This window comes from Nasonia vitripennis, chromosome 4 (assembly GCF_009193385.2).
Source record: "Nasonia vitripennis strain AsymCx chromosome 4, Nvit_psr_1.1, whole genome shotgun sequence".
Taxonomy (NCBI): domain Eukaryota; kingdom Metazoa; phylum Arthropoda; class Insecta; order Hymenoptera; family Pteromalidae; genus Nasonia; species Nasonia vitripennis.
Window position 1 is genome coordinate 13,727,501 of NC_045760.1, and position 12,249 is coordinate 13,739,749.

Consider the following 12,249-nt stretch of genomic DNA (forward strand, 5'->3'; position numbering starts at 1 on the left):
CTCACGTCGCGTAAGGCTTAATTTTTTATTCTCTTGGGAAACGGTATGGCGTTGCGTGTTCTATTTCAGAATATTTTCTACAGCTAAAAGAGAGAAATTGCACTCGACTCCACATTTCTTACATTTTCATCTTTTTCAGTTTATTTTCGTACCGTACACTACCCCCTATACACCGCGTAATAGAATTTTTCATTTTCAGGCGTCGATATCTGAAGAATTTATCATACGGTGTTGCTTTCTTGCGTTACGTGAATAAAAGTTAAATATACACATAACTCTTACGCGAATTTCGCTCTAAGATCTACAAGGACTATGAAAAATCTCATCTCTTTCAACTTTATTAGTATATAGAAACAGAGAAAGTATCACAATATTTGCAGGATCAATTCGCGAATTGGATGTGGTAGCGAAATAAAATGATGTTAATGTATATGCCAGTTTAGGAATACGAAATTCAATTTCACGAATGCAAGGAAGTTTTAACATAGATTCGCGTGGTTTCTTACCCGTGGAGGCTCACATGCACATTACACATTTTTACCATCGTAATCTCGAAAACAAAACAGGTCGACCAAAGACATGCAGATATATGTTTCTTAATAAATTCATTGCTCCGAGAGTAGACCCTTTCATTTGTAACACTCAATCCAGTAGGTATCTCTCAAAGTATAAGAAATTCTGCTCCGAGTTGTATAGGGCTCGAAAGTAGCTTCAGTAGAAAATGCGTTATACGGTCAGACGATCATCGTATAAAGTTCTTTCACTAAAAAAACACACTCGTGTAATTAAACGAGGTATTCAAAATAACATTAATAATGCCTGAAGACTAAATTCAGGAATAACTCCAGGAGGAGGAGGAGGTGAGGAGCCAGTCAATTAAGGCATTAGTCGAATTTGAAAAGTGTATGCGATTAAGTATAGGCGGTTCAGTGTGCTTAAACTCGGCTGATGCCCCCGATATATAGGTATCGGATCTACTGATGCGAAAGGAGTATATACGCGGGCATGGCGTGCTTTCGCGTCAGTTTGAGCGCAAAGCATCGCTCTTATTGAAAGAGAGCGCTTCTCTGCGCCCGTGCTCTCGATTCTTTCACTGATTTCTCTTTGGCAGTTCATATTAGAGCCTATAGTGAGCGATAAAAAGCCGATGCGCGGCCGGCCGTATGCAAAGGCCGATTCCTCGATGCGCGTCAGAACTCCCGCCTGTGTCGCCGAGTTCCCGAGATGCGACGCTTTTATATGCAAATTGCTCTTCGAGCGCAGCAGTTTATACGTTTACAAGCGCATGATAGGCGGCGGTTTTATTCCCCTTAAGAGCGTCGCCACACTGCGCGTCGATAATAACGCGCAAGCTGTTTACGAGATCTAATATCTGGCGCGTCATGAATAACCTGGAGCCGGCGCGGAACTATCGAAATGTTTTAATGACCATGATCAGCAGCGCTAAATCGACGGGGTGGGACCTTACGCGCATTTTTTAGAGCTTTATCGAGTTTTTTCCACAACTTTCCCTTCTCTCCGGCTTTTTCTTCGACCCTTATCGGATCGCTGCGTCGAGGAAGTACAAAGCCAGTTATTTTGGACGAAATGCGTGCGCGTCGTCTGTGGAATACGCTTGACGTCGATAAAATCAGAGATTTACTTTTATGGCCCAGTGGTTTTGTGTATCTGGTGCGCGCGTGTATCTGTAGGAATGAAAACGAATAAAATCACTATAAATTAGTGCAGTCTGCGTGGACATTATTTTGCATTATTTTGCATTCAACAGCGAATTTATTGTCTCTGGAATTAAAAAAGAAACGATCATAAATTTTCCAGAATTTCCAAGTGATAATATTCCTTTATTTAGACTCGTTATACCGAATCTAATAACGTCAAAATTCGCCGACGGGGCTCGGCCAAGCGTATAATAGAATACTCAACATTCTTCAAAGATTATTACTTGGAGCTTCGTCACAATTTTATGAGCTACAAACTTTGTCATCAAATTAAAAATAATTGTGTCTGAAGCCACGCAGACACCTTTGTAATAAAGTCGAAATGTTTGTCAACGTCGGATTCGTAAAAAGTTTACACTTAATTACAACAGCAAACAAAAATATTAAGCTGTAATAATACCGTTTTTACACGACGCTGTGAAATACGTAGCGGTATAAAGAAAAGAGATTACAAAGCCGTGCGAGAGTTTTACCTTTTAGCAGCTACAAATGAATCGGCGATTAAAATCTGTATAGGGGTTCGTTCTTGCGTATCTACAACGGGTCATATTATGCTCTCGTCGCATCTAATTAATTTATATATCGCCGTTGGCACTAGTTAAACTGGACATGTACTTTATACTTTAATAAATTTACGCTATATGGATCAAATGCATCATGCCCAAACTAACTCTAACAAAGTTAGTAGTTATGCATGATAATGGCTCTACTTCCGTGATTTTTTTTTCACTTATACTATATTATAGCTATATATACATGGCATGGACGTTGTTTGGTCATTCAGAGCATGTACTGCATGTGCAGGCATAGAAAAAAGACCAAAATTATTGTATGCATGAGGTTAAAATATATCTTAATGAATTAATTGAGGCTTTGACGCTTCACATTTACTTAACGGTGTAAGGAATGCTAATTACGTGTGAAATATTCCAACTGTATTTCATCAGGAAACTTTATTAAAATTCTGTATTTAACGGTGACACACTTTTTCATATATTTCTCTGCTAGAATGCAACTAGAGTGAGTTTAATTTCTAGAAAAGCACACGCGAAATTGGTCTACAAAAAATTCGGTTCCAATTATAATGCCAGTAAAAATAAATCTTTTTACTGGCAGTAATGAGTTTTACGCACGAAAAAGTTTAATAGGTTAATTATCCATGACACAGAATCCACCTATTATTTTTTCTTCATTCTTTCAATGAAATGTACATTTCAAAGACTGCTAGCTCTCGGATCGCTTGTGACGTCACGGGCAAACGCGTATATTTGCTAAAATAAAATTAAATGGAATTTGAGACTCAAATATTATTAACAATATATTGATATTCGATAATTTTGTCAGATGTGATCTACACAGCCGCAGGCGTAGATATAAAAACGTACGCAATTTATTGGATATCGACGTTTTAGTATATTTTCAGTGAAAAAAGTAAAACGAGATATTTAATAAATGGAGCCTTTGAACTGTGTCGACAGAAAAAATATATCTGGGATGGAGATCTGTAATATTCAATCGGCCGAAGAACATTCTTCTATTGAGCGAATCGTGCAATGTTCAAGAAGATTGGTTAAGAAGTGACGTTCTCGTGTGTAGGTTAGAGGTTCCCCTTTGCGCGCTTCACTCACCAATCCAAATTATCGCTATCTCCATCTATAACTTCATATTTGACTTATCTGTATGAGCTCTATGCACCTCGTGTATCTTTAAAAATATTCGCAAGCGGTTGGGCTGAAACAATAAAAAAGTACAACCGCGCAAAATTCCCCTTGGGAGCCTAGCGTTTTTCATCTAGCACACTTAAAGCACAGCTCTTTCATCAGATCCTACACACTGCGAATTATTCATGAAATCCCGGCACTAGTTTCGAAAGCCAGCGAAAGAGACCACAAAGAAATTAAATTCGTGCGGGCGCTTTTTCTCTTTTTTCCCTCCACTAGCTCTCTTTATAGTTTTTGCCTCTATGTGCACATTTTATTCTTCTCTTTTTTTACACGTATGCTCGCTTTTTTGCCTGCCCCTCCTCATTCCTCACTCTCTCCCTCTCTCTCTCTCTCTCTCTCTCTCTCTCTCTCTCTCTCTCTCTCTCTCTCTCTCTACGACTTTTCGCTCACACACGCGTCCACTCTCGCTGTCGCCGAGATTTATACCCGAGCAGACTACCTACTCCCCGAGTCCCGGTTTAGTCGAGTTCGATATCGAACAGCGGCGCCCAGAGGACAGTTGCGAGCGTGTGTGTGCGCGCGCGCTCGCGAAAGAGGGAGAGAAAGAAAGAGGGAGAGAGACAAATAGAGGCAGACAAAAAAGGACGAAAAGTGGAGGAGGCAGAGCACAGGAAGGGAGCGAGAGAAGGAGATCGATGTAGTGGTGGCTTGGCCAGCAGCATTTTCCGAGCAAGTGGTTTATTAAACCTTCAAACGGGAGTCCTTTAAGCGTTCAGCTCTGAACCGATGGCGACGTGTCGTTAATTAATTTTCATTATGAGATGAACTTCTCTTTGGGAAGTACTTTTAACGTTCAAATAGGTGCTCCTTGCGAGCTGTTCCCAGGGCGCTCAGGGAAATTAAAAAAGCCGTTGAACCAGTTTCTTGAAACGACTTTTGACATATTGTCTGTTAGTGCACTATGTATCTTCTTTATTGAGCCGGGAACCTTTTTCTGATTGACATTTTAGGAAATATAATAGTAATATTAAATTAAGTTAGCAACGTGCTATTTCCTTGTTAACGAAATTTTGTTATAATTCGTGCTCGATCCACATATTTTAAATACGGACAACGGTCGATTCAAAGTATCGATATACAGGAATAGATATACGTTTGTTGCATATCCTTTATTCTTTGAATGCTCGAATTGTCATTCGAAGCAAATGTATTTATAAATTCAGCCTATATAGAAGCTATTTTCAGATACTTGATTCTCAGCAATCAATGTATCTATCATCTATTATTTATATAAGCAGCTCAGAGAATCCAATTCAGAATCATTACAAATTGGTGTAAAAGATTTTGCGTTGAGCAAAATGCATTTATATAAATTTTGTCGCAGCAAATCGGTAACTAGGTTAGATACACACAGGACCAACTGTTGTAATTATTACTGATTTGTGTGCTTTTTAATGATTAAAAATAGAGAGTCTATAATTATGTTTCTTTTCTCTCCGTAAATATAAAAGAATCCAATTTAATTAGCGCTTGACGTCGCTCTTTGCGATGCATATTTATACATAACAATTCTGTTGCGATAATTGTTGTAAGGCAAAATTATTATAATCGCGCATGTCTATAGGTTGCGGCTCGTGACCTATAGACCAAACCGCAAGAATATGATGCCGAACGTCGTGAAATACGTCAAATTTAAAAGCATCGACCATCAAAAATGAGCCGTATCTGACCACTCCTTCGCAAGTTACAACACACTCTAAATTCCAACACACCCATATCTATCAGGATTCCTATGAGTTTATGACCTCGAATAATTTTGGTATTGCAAAATGCTTAGATCCATTGACAGTTTGATGAATTAGATCGATGTGGTGAATAACAGCGCATATTTATTTATGTAGCTTCATAAACGTATCGATCATAATCTTTTTTTTATAATTCTTCTTTTTGCAGTGAGTATCGATTTCGCGCAGTAAATAGGACTCGATAATTATGCAAGCCAGCGAAATTATTAGTGTGTCGAAAAATGAAAATCGTGTTCGATTTTTTTGGTCTCCTGTTGCGAGAACAACTGCACGCTTCACAAGCGCGGTGGTTACTACACTGAAAAAAAAACACAGTCATTTCTGCTGTAAAGTCCGGTAGTTTTAACCGTTCTGCCACTGTAACGACTGTTCAGTAAGAACAACGGTGTGCCACTGGTAGTGTTGGCGAGTCGCGACTCGTAAAATTGGTCGCTTACGCGGGACACTAGCAAAAACGACCGAACTAATTCTTTAAAACTAATGTACTCTACGGTAATTTTGGCGAGTCTTCGTACAATGACGGATTACTGGTGCGAGTTCGGTTAAAATGACTGAGTTTTTTTTTCAGTATAGACAAATCGAAAATAAAACAAACTAACGGCGAGATAGAGAAGACGACTGTACGTTATACGTAAGATCGGATAAAGGTGGGAAACTCGTGTCCCTGGCTCGATAGCGGTGAAGCAGCTCTCTCTCTCTCTCGTTTTAATCGTTCAAATTAGTGAAAACGCAAAGATTGTCGGCGCAAGGGTTTCCACGCCAAAGCCGGATCGAAGACCCTGAAAGTCGCTAAGTCAAGTGTATATTCGCCGAGCATCGATTACATGCTCGATGTGGCATATATAGATTGTCTGGCGCACACGATGCGATCGGCTGACGCGACTATAGTCCTTCGCTCACGTGCGCGTGAGCCGTTCTTCTGTATACCTATATACGCCCCTCTAACATCCGCCGATTAATGGCCTTAACGTGCCGGCGCAGATCAGCGCCGCGCTTTTCTTATGAATATTTCATTATCAAAGTGTGAACTCGACGCCGCGTTTTTTTTTGCCCCTCGCATTGACGTTCTGCAGAGCAATTTGATGAAAAGAAAATGTGTGCAGAGATCAAAGTGAGCTGCTTTTGCATAGTGCGGAGCTTCGTGCGCTCGACCTTACTCGTTATTCAGACACGCCGAATGCGTGTTCATTATATATTATCTTCTGTTTGTAAAAATATGGAATAATACTCTTTTCTACTTTTGAATGCATATAAATAACTTTTAAACACCAATAAGCGCTGTACGGTTTTGAATAATTCATCATCAACGATATACGTCATATATATATATATAACGCCGCAATAATATATAACGTCGCCATGTATATAACGATTTGTTCAACGCTTACGCGCACAATCCAACGAGTATTTATGCAATCAAGTCTCCGCCCGCTTTATAACAAAGGTCGTTGCTGAAATGGCAAAGCGTACGTTCCACGGAGCTCGTGCGGGTTACTAGAGAGAGCTCCTCCCCTGCCGGAGAGAGAAGTCGATCGATTCGCGACAATTTCGGAAGTGGTGCTCCCTAAGAAGGATATTAATAAACGCCTCGCTTATCTAATCTCTCATTTGTCCAAGCCCGCACTCCCCGGCGATGTGCGCAGAGTCGGCGGGTAGCTGCAGCAAATTCGCGTCCCACTCGATCGCGTATCATAGCTACTGGCGCGGTTCGTTCGCTCGGTCCCCTATAAAGCGAGTGTGCACTCAATCGAACGAATCTCGGCGCTCAAGTCCAGGCAGTCCAGCTATATAGTGTATACCGAGAGGAGGGTAGTATAGCAGCGGAACTATATATAAAGTCTCGCTCTGAGCAAACATTCGACTCGCTTTCTTTCGCTTTCTTTCGCTTTCTTTTTCCCTTTCGCGGTCTCCTCTGCAGCAGTAGCAGCAGTGTACTATACCTAACGTAGTTAGATATATACCGCAGGAAAGAAGACGCGACGACAGTGCGGCGAGCTACTCGCAGATTGCATTTTTCCACTGGCGCTGAAATGATTACTCTTAAACTGCTCTCGCGCACTGCTTGCTATACGAACCGGGTATACTGCTCGCTCTCGCGCATATAAAACTTTCGCTCGAGGGAGGAACGAAACGGCCCGTGACGCTAACGCGCGCGGGCGTGACGCCGGCATAGTCTCGTTTTACCAACTCTCTCTCTCTCTCTCTCTCTCTCTCTCTCTCTCTCTCTCTCTCTCTCTCTCTCTCTCTCTCTCTCTCTCTCTCTCTCTCTCTCTCTCTTATGTGCACGCGCGCGTGTACCCATACGACTGAGTCTGTTTATATATAGTCATGAGAGAGGCGCCGCTGACGATGTGGCGCGCCCGAGTTTATATTCCGCGCGAGAGCGTCGTTTCGCGGTCTGCGAGCGTAAAATAACGCGTTAAATTTTTCGCCCACATAATAAACCTCGGCCAAGCGTGACACGTTCCTCCCGCCCCATACGACGCTCTAGAGCATCATAATACCTATATATACTGCTGCTATTCGGCGATTTTCTGCGCGCTTCGTCGCTTCAACCCTCCTCGCTCTCGCGGCGCCTTGGATAATCTGGTTTTTCGAAATTACTCCGCCGCGATTCATCGGGAGCGACCCTGTGTGCGCATTATCTGGAGAGATTTTCAGCTATATACACCGCACGCGTCGTTTATCGGAAACGCGTAGCTCATATTTTTTCCCCTTGTATTTGACTTTTTCTTCCGAACAAAGCGCTTTGGGACAAATTGAAAGGGTCATCTGAGTCTCCGTTTCTCTTTCCGAGGAGAATCATTTTTCTTCGCTCGAGTCAATTAAGATTCCGGTACTGAAGACTCTCCGGGATGCGAGAAGCGGAGAGTAATAGAGAGGGAGAGAGGGGCGGGGAAGAGGGGGGGATAATTGAGAGAATGAAAAAAGAGAAGAAAAGTCAAGAATAAAGACCTTCTCGAGGAGACAAGGGGAGGGGGGGGTGATGGGGAGAGAAAAGCCGAGAAGAAGAGGGGATTGGCCCGTTGTTTGTGGCATCTCTGGGGATGGAATTCGCGAAGGACAGCTAAGGAACGGCGCATTCTGACGATTCAAACCCTCAGGACTGACAATCACTCATCTTAACACGCTTTCGCGGAAGACGGGAGAGAATGACCGATTATGCTGCTCTTCCCCAGCTTAGAATGCTCAGCAGCCGCGACTTTGCTTCTCTCCGTCTCTTTCTTGTTTTTCGACAAATCCACAGTGTCTCTTGTCTTGCTAAAACCACAGACATTGACATTGATTTTTTAATATATTATACTCTTGGAATAATCTGTCCACTGTATATCGTAATTCGCTTGACTGTGATGGCTTTATTGTAGAATTGTTACTGATTATCTGCGCTTTCTGAATTCGACGACTGCAATTATATTATAAATACAGTAAACAAGGCACAAATTCAATGATATTAGTTAGTATCAATTATGCACATCATAGACCTATCCTATACGTCTACGTTATAACGTGGCTTGCGGTTTGGAATTCATGGAAATGCATGTCAGATAACTTATTACAGCAATAATGCTATACCTATAAGTCTTGAACATTTTTCTATACAATAACGATAAACATCTCTCATCAAGACTTAACAATTAATTTAACGTTGATTAATAATTCAAGTTGAAATTAATTTGTGAGCTGCAGATAATTTCGCTCCACCATGCAAAGGTGCATTCCATTCAAGCGGTTAATTTTCCAACTCCTTGATCTTCCTCCAGTGCAACTGTGCACTGCATGCGCATTTAATTCGCTTGCTCGCCCCAAGTGCTCTCATATCTCGCGGACGGTTAAAATTCAAGGAGAACAGTAAAGACGAGAATCATTTCTTAAGGCAAACTTACAAACGGTATAAATGCAGTCGTAACCGTAACCCAAATTGTATGAGCGTAGAGATAAAAGTGCCAGCCAGCGATATGTAATGAGACCAAGAAGCGACATGCACGGTGCGAAGCTGGCAGAAATAACAAGCAAATAAGATGCGCTTCGCAAAGAGTGTTAAGTAATTATTTCGACGGCGCAATTGCTTCATATTATGATGTGATGATGCTGTACTGTAGTACCTGTGGTTGCTTATTTCACTGTGGCTTGCAGAATAGTACGAAACTTTCCTTGGTTAATACTTTTCTCTGCGATCAGATCTGTTTCAGAAACTCTTTAAATTACCAATATAACAGTAAGTATATTGTTGTTTCTCCGGTATGTTATTATTTTGTAACTGTATATCTTTTGAGTAAGCACAACTTAGGGTGGGTCTTCTTTACGTGGCAATTAGTGTCAACAACAAAAACTGTTACAAGATAAATGGTCTATTATAATAATTAAAGTTGGGACCTCCACTCGTCAGATGCAAATTTCAAACCCTAGTTTTGTAATAAATTATTAAATATCGACACAGCGCGAGTCAACATTAGCTCCGTATGAATTCTAGGCGAATCAATGTGAAAGCTATTTTTTTAATAGACCTATGCTTGTATTTTGTAATGTACACAAAGAAATAAGACCCTCTGTTTAGTGTTATAAATACATCTGCAAAACGAGAAAAGCACGAAATCGTCAAGCGGATATATTGAATATTTAATGAAACCTACTTTCTTTCGCGAATGTTCAACCTTTATTATGTGATAACAGTCACCGAATGACGTTTAATTTCGTAATGATGAACCGAATAAAAGGTTTCTCTGTATAATTATGTATAAGATACATGTGTCCAACCGAAACACTAACCGAACAAAATTTGGCAATCCAACCCAACCTCAACCCAACAAAATAGTGAATTTCTCTGCACGCAAATAAAAAATGCACGAAATCTAAAACATGCGTTAGCACTTGCATATAAGCTAGACAGTCCAAAGAAAGAAGAAACGGCGAAAGAGAATCTCTTCAGGGAACGTGAAAGCCACGAGCTCTTTCCCCTTCACACGCCGGTTATGAATGTGCTAAAGAGCCTAAGTCCGGCTTTGTTACGAGCGAACTTTCATAGCACTGTCTTCCTCGTTTTCACTTTTACCGCAGAGTAAAAGCTCATGATGTGCTTTATTAACGCTCTGGATTCACGATACCTTGCTTTCCTTTTTTTTTTGTTCGAGTGTAAGTGCAGATCTTTTATCACCCAGGGGCCTACGCAAAGTTATATGCTCTCTTGAGTGTATGCTTCTTATTTACTCTAGTTTTCAAACATTCAACATGCATTATCAAACTGTCTTATTCCGACTATGTTTAAACACAGTCTATTCTATTTCCATTATTCGATTCCAAGAATTATTTTGTTCATTTGAAGTGTACAATTTATAAAGAGTAAAGCAGCCTTCTAAAACTCAAATATATTAAAACTAAGAGTACGGAAACCTCGAAAGACTCAAAAAGTTAGGAGTAATGCTCGCATCTCAAATAAGGACAGACGCCAATATTTGCCACTCAAGCGCATGATTCTTACTTATAAATCTTTTATTCTCTCGGTAAAACATTGTTTTATTGATTTCTGCAGGGTAGTGAAAATAGACTGCGATTTTATTCATATTTTAATTTTATATAAATCTAGTTTCAGATATTACATTAATATCATGATCGCAATCACAACTTCGTAACAAAATTTTTTACATTGTTTTTGTAATCTACAGTAAATTATGTCAAAATATAATTAATTATTTCAGCTTTCGGGATTCATTAGCCAACGCATTCATTAATCTCTCGAGCTGCGCCAGCGTGATGAATATAGGTTCAAAGTAACTCTCCTTCAGTTGAGGTTACGTAAAATATATAGCCGTAGCAATATTGGTGACCACCTTTAGTTCAAGACTTTGGACAGCAATGTTGTTACACAAACGATGAAAATTTAGATTCAAATTAACCAATCAAGTAAAGTACGTTTCTCGCACTATTTTTTAGACATCTATGCATCGGTGTCACGGAAAACGTGTACAAAATTTACAATTTTAAAAGCAGATATTCGAAATGTCTGCAGTGCACATCATTATACCATTGGCTAAATAATATGCTTAAATAATAATATCGATGGTTACCGAAGGAATATCAGCAGGCACTGCAGTTAAATATTTTAAGCCAAAGTGGAGCAGACGGCTGCATCGCGAGACCGAAAATTAATTTTGCATTTCTATTCCCTCTGAATCGGTGTCACACACAAAAACGTGTGCTATTATATAGATTCAGCGTGTGTTCACGCTAAAATAAAAGGCCGAAGTAAACGAAGGAAAATATGTTTTATGTTTTAGGGCTGGGGCAGAGAGGAACGGTGATAGCCAGTCGTCCGGAAAGACGAAAAGGTGCGCGCGCGCAAGGCGGCTGCAACAGACAAGTACGAGCGAGAGCAGCAGCGGTAGCGGATAGAAGGCATCGAAGCGGAAATCCGAGGAAATCGCGCAAAAGCGCGATCAAGCGAGCCTGAAGCGATCGGGCGCTGCTGGCGTTAAAAAGGAAGCGCGCAATAGAAGAAGAAGACGACGACGACGACGAAGAAGGCCGCGAAGCAGTTCCGCGGGGCCTCGTAGAGAAAAAAGAAAAACATCCCCACCGAAGGAAGCGCGAGCTAAGGGAGGCTTGATAGTATGACGGTGATGCTGCTGCAACGTTCCGCCACCCCGCAGTTGACGCATAGCCAGAAGACAGCCGAGAACAATAATAGCAACGAGCCGCCGTTCCTAATCCTCCTCGACATTCAGGAGCACGCCGAGCTCGATCGAGCGACCAGCGGCTACGACACTTACAACAACAACAATAACAACATCAACAACAGTAGCTCCGGGGACAAATCAGACCGCAAAAACGTTGCAGTCATTGGACGCAGCAGTACTTGTGGATCAGGTGTGCATTCCGGATCATTATTTGAATGTATATTACACAGATGGCCGACAAATATAACTGCGCGCCGAAGATTCCTTCTGGCTCTAATCCAGTTTTCACCACCACCACCGCGCGGTGACAACTTATATACACTGCGGTGCGCACGTGGTATACCCGCGCGCGATTACTATACGGATAGTATACTCCTGGCCGGCGATGCTC

At 41.2% G+C, this 12,249-nt stretch overlaps 2 protein-coding genes across 2 annotated transcripts in view; one reads left to right on the forward strand and one right to left on the reverse strand.

Moving 5' to 3' along the window:
* The window catches only part of LOC100678438 (pseudouridine-metabolizing bifunctional protein C1861.05), a 57,835-nt gene that overhangs the window by 21,017 nt on the left and 24,569 nt on the right, over positions 1-12,249 (reverse strand). The gene's annotated exons all lie outside the window — the stretch shown is intronic.
* The window catches only part of LOC100678399, a 38,595-nt gene that overhangs the window by 10,120 nt on the left and 16,226 nt on the right, over positions 1-12,249 (forward strand). The window contains exon 2 of the mRNA XM_016988716.3: positions 11,460-12,048. Within this exon, the coding sequence (XP_016844205.1) occupies positions 11,793-12,048 (256 nt within the window). The 5' untranslated portion in view covers positions 11,460-11,792. The remainder of the gene's footprint in view (positions 1-11,459; positions 12,049-12,249) is intronic.